At 43.0% G+C, this 5,009-nt stretch overlaps 1 protein-coding gene across 1 annotated transcript in view; it reads left to right on the top strand.

The window, feature by feature from the left end:
• LOC102421654 (interferon-induced, double-stranded RNA-activated protein kinase-like) overlaps positions 1 to 4,882 on the top strand; it is an 18,649-nt gene extending 13,767 nt beyond the window's left edge. The window contains exons 8-9 of the mRNA XM_023748387.1: positions 1,149 to 1,329; positions 4,844 to 4,882. Of these exons, the coding sequence (XP_023604155.1) occupies positions 1,149 to 1,329; positions 4,844 to 4,882 (220 nt within the window). The remainder of the gene's footprint in view (positions 1 to 1,148; positions 1,330 to 4,843) is intronic.
• Positions 4,883 to 5,009: the final 127 nt, after the last annotated feature.

Genomic DNA, 5,009 nt, shown 5'->3' with positions numbered 1-5,009 from the left:
CTGGGGACTACCCCCCCCCCCGCCCGCCCCCACTGGGGATCTAGCCTGCAACCCAGGCATGTGCCCTTGCCTGGAATCGAACCTGGGACTCCTCAGTCCGCAGGCGAACGCTCTATCCACTGAGCCAAGCCAGCTAGGGCTGGCATCCCTCTTTGGAAGTCACCCAGTGTTTCCTGTGAATGGTCCTCTCACTGCAATCCCGAGGCCATTGTGGGCTTGTTTATTCATCATCTCCTGCCACCAGCCCAGTCAATGTGCTGAGAACTTTATCATCAGTTTCAGGAGTTCTTGCCTGGCAGCACTTGGGACTTCAGCTTTTAGCAAATTCTTGTCTACCTCTTTCTGTCTTCTAGCCAGCGTATGTTCAAAGAATATAAGTTAGTATTGAGGCCCACGTATTGCTGAAAAAGAAAACATGGTCAGCAAAATCAGTCCTCCCAGTTATATCTCATAGCAGTTTGTTGGCACTTCTTTTAGAGTACCTATCCTTGTGCTATTGTTTTAGGTTTGTTTTCCCTTTACCTCTCTCCTATTCAACTGTCATCCCATGACAGTAAGGATAGTGCCTAATTCATTTCCTCATCTCTAGGTGCCTATTCACAAAATGATGCTCATTATATTGATTGTGAATTACAATATCTACAAATTACTTTATATAATAATGAGATTTGGTTTTCTGCAATTTTATTGTATTAATGTTCCCTTTCCTATTTTTTAGAAAGGTGATCAAGGACCTTCAGCATTAAAGGATGGACAGGCTTATACTTTATAAATTAGTTAAACAAATAACGCTCTGGACATCTGGGAACTTAGGCTTAAATAAAAAATGGTTTATTATATTGTGATTCAAATTTATTTATTTAGATTTCTGTTTTGAGACGTGTTTTGTGCTCAATTAGCTGGAGCATCATCCCACACACCGAAAGATTGCTGGTTCGATTTCAAGTCAGGGCACATACGCAGGTTGTGGGTTCAATCATTGGTGCATGTGGTCAATGTTTTTCTCTCTCTCCCTTCTTCTCTCTCTGATATCAATAAGGATACATCATCAGGTGAGGATAAAAAAGAAAAGAAGGTATAATTTTGAGAAAGAAATGTATTTTCTATAGTTATTTTTATTGTTACTTCTCTTTGAATTTTATATCCAGATCATTGACGAAGTGCCTTTTCATCCAAATGGAATTCTGTGATAAAGGGACATTAGAAGACTGGATTGAGAGCAGAAGAAGGGAGATTCCAAACAAAGATTTGTCTTTGGGAACATTTAAGCAAATAGTAACAGGAGTGGATTATATACATTCACAAGGGTTAATTCATAGAGACCTTAAGGTAAGTGGAAAATTGATCAACGTAATTTAATAATTGAAAAACCCATCTCTTCAAATTTTAGAATTGGTTGACAGTCGTGAAGAAATATCTCTGATCCTCTAAAGTGCAAATGTATCTAGAACTTGTCACACATTTCATTCCCCAGATCCACTCAGAAGATCCCCAGGGTGAGTGAGCTTGTCAAGAACCCGAGCCCTGCAGGAAGAAGCCCACTCACTTCTGGTGCTGTCTGGCTGATAGTCACTCCAGTTTCAAACACTCGTAGCTTTAACGTGCTGAACGTCCCGTGCACATAATGATTGTGGCTGGCACAGCCCGCTAACTGCTCTGTCTCTGCACCTCCTGCTACTCGGGCTTGTCTGAGAAGCAGAAGGACTCTGATGACTGTGACTTTGGGAATTGGGTTCTACTCTCTCTCAGCCTTTACTCTGAGGGCAGTCACAGCTGCTAGGTCCAGAGTCTAGACGCTAGAATTTCCTTGGCATTTGGACACCACTGCCCCATGATTGGAAAATTGCAGTAATCCAAACCTTGGAACCTGTAGCAAACCTTTGTATTTTCATTTCTTCTGTCTTTCTAGCATCCTACGTGGTCTAGAAGAGCAGTTTTCCCATTTTTGCATCTCATCACAATGAGGGAAGAGAGACAGAACAGCTTTTCAGTCTCTCCCCCATACTCTGTGCCCTGTGATGTACCCACTCTCATCTCAGACGAGTCATGCGGAATCCTGTCGTTGTCTCTTTGCTCACCTTCTTGCATGGGACTCTTTTCTGCCTGTTCCCTTTACCCCAGCTCCTTTGTGAAGCCTTTCCAGATCACTCCGCATCAGGCAGAAGCACCTCGTCAATATGCATGGTGCTATCTGCTAGCCCACCTATCTGAAACGCCCAGGAATGAGGAATGAAGCAAGCGTTTCCTTGAGTGAAATGAGCACTTATGTAGATAGCAGTTTGTTGGGCCCTTAAATGATATGCATCCTTGGTCTTCCCAGTGGCTGAATGTCTGATGCCTTCATGTTGGAGTCCACCTGGTTCCAATATCTCTCTTTAACAATATCTGAAGGTGTTCTTTGAAGTTGGAACATAATAAGGACTATCTTCAAAAAGATACATGTAGAATAGCTGTATCTTCACTTTGGAATAAATAATTCATAGCGTTACATTAGAAACCAAGCACAATGATCTATTTGTGCAGTAATTTTTAAGAAAATATGGAAGTATGGGTATTAACTCCCATACCTTCCTGAGGGTGGATTAGTGCAATTCTGATGGGTGCGGACTGGAGTCTGCCTTCTCCTGCACCTCTCCGTATCCCGCACTGCCCCTGCCCCAGGTTGTGGACTGATCTTTTCTTGTGTCTGTTTATAGATTGTTTGCTCTATCACTACAGTGGCTCAAAGATCAGGCTTTAATACTACTGAGCCTTCTTTCATCTTCTCCAACTGTTCTAGCTTCACTGCTACACTGTCTGCTGTCTCACATCAGAAATATGGTGCAAACGAAGGCATACAAGTTTCTTAGTGACGTCTAGCAAAATACCAGCTGCAGGTGGCTTTGCCCGAGAGGGGACTTTATCCAGTAAAGCTCCTCTTAGGTGAAGCCTAACAGTGTTCACCACTTTCTGTTGGAATCCTAAGAACTAGACCAAAGGCACTGAGGGAGGGACATAGAAGTTTCTGGAGTGAGGGCTTATGGATCTTGGAGGTTCAGTCCCCTTAGGCCCAGGCTCTTTGGTCATCCTCTGAGCATCAGACCTGATTCCTGTACCTCCTGTATAGAATTGGCACTCTTTTTTATGTTCTACAACCCAACATTTTGCTTAGTTACTATTACTGATTAAACCAATGGTGCATTATTGTTTTTCTTTTTCTTTTTAATGAACAGTAAATAAGCAATCTGATATTTTTACTACACAGTCCTAGCCAGCTTCTATAGCACCATAAATGTAACCTGCTGTTTCTCAGAGTCAGGTGATAGAGAGCCTTGTGTGGGGCTAGCAGCTGCGCTTGCAGACCCAGCATATTCCTGCACTGGAACTTGAATTAGCATTGGCACATCTTTTTCTCCACACCCACCGCACACACATGCACAGCTTTCCATCTGTATTCTTGGTGCTAGGTTCCAGTCTCACTGTTGCTTGTTCCAATCCAACTGCTAATTTGTATGTGGACCTTTTCTGGCAGGCTTCTTAGAAGCTCCTCTTTCAGCTGCCCTGGGCTGATGTCTCTTCCCTCTCAGTGCCTTTACTTGGCCCTCTCATACGTGTTAGCTCATGAGGTCTGTGTGTGAATATACAGCCCATCATTGTATTGAAAGTCTAGCTTTTTCAACAATAGCAAAATATTAATTTCCTCCTCAATAACCATTTCTTTTCATGGTCTTTAGAAATTTGATCAATACCTTCTATAAATTTGTGGAATAGGATGAACACCCCTCCACTATCTGTGCAGAGTCACATGGGAAAAATACTTCAGTGCTCGTTATCAGCTTCCAGTTAACTTGGTATGCCTTCAAGCATAGAGGGGGAATGTGTGTGTTTTTTTAAAAATATATTTTATTGATTTTTTTACAGAGAGGAAGGGAGAGGGATAGAGAGTTAGAAACATGGATGAGTGAGAAATATCGATCAGCTGCCTCTTGCACACCCCCTACTGGGGATGTGCCCGCAACCAAGGCACATGCCCTTGACTGGAATCGAACCTGGGACCCCTCAGTCCTCAGGCCGACCCTCTATCCATTGAGCCAAACCAGCTAGGGCAAGGGGGAATGTTTTTGAAGAAGGTGACAGAGGCCTAGAGAAATTGACATCCAACAAGTCCCCATGAGAAGTTGTGCACAGGATATCCTGCAGCATTACTGGGTAGAGACCCAGTCTGAGGATCTCAACGTTGGAAGGGACCTTAAGGGCACCTACTTCGATCCCCATGGAATACTGGTCTCATATTTGCAACATTTCCACCAAGTGGATGTCCAGTTCTGTCTTGAATACTTCCTGGGATAGGGAACTCTTGGACTCGCATTCTTTGAATCCCACTATTAGTATATTTAGGTTACACTAAAGCAAATCTTTTGGCCATTTCCACCCTCTAGCCCTGGATTTATTCATGGGGCCATACGGTGAATCCATCTTCCACTTAACAGCTCTTCAGATATTTGGAGGCAGCTCTGCCCAAGCTTTCTTTGCTGACAGAGAAGTCCCAGCTTCCTCAGCTGGCATTTTAAAGACCTGTGATATTAATTTTTCTATTTTGGGCTACCTGTGTAAGTTTAAATGCCTTACACACGGGCGGGCACAAGTAGGTATACAGTTGTGAGTACACAAAACAGTGTTTATTCTTGTACTATTACTTACTAATTATTGTATTATTTTCCATGTGAACAACTGTAACCCTACTTTTGCCTACCCCTGTAAGTACTTCTAAACAATAGCCGTTGCTAAATATGATTTGGATATGTGATGCTAGTCTGTCAGAGTGGTACTTATGAATTAAATATTGTGTTTTCTTTTACTGTAGCCAAGTAACATATTTTTAGTCCACAGGCCGACACTCTAGCCACTGAGCCGAACCGGTCAGGGCCCTTCTGATTCTTAATCATCGCATTGTGGGTGCAGGCCTGCCCATTCCGCATTTCTGCCCTCTCACCGGTCTCATTGTGGCTTCTGTGAATTATGTTTAGCTA

Source organism: Myotis lucifugus, unplaced genomic scaffold, assembly GCF_000147115.1.
Source record: "Myotis lucifugus unplaced genomic scaffold, Myoluc2.0 scaffold_1351, whole genome shotgun sequence".
Classification (NCBI taxonomy): domain Eukaryota; kingdom Metazoa; phylum Chordata; class Mammalia; order Chiroptera; family Vespertilionidae; genus Myotis; species Myotis lucifugus.
Note: the sequence above shows the minus strand (reverse complement) of the source record. Positions and strands in the feature narration are given on the sequence as shown.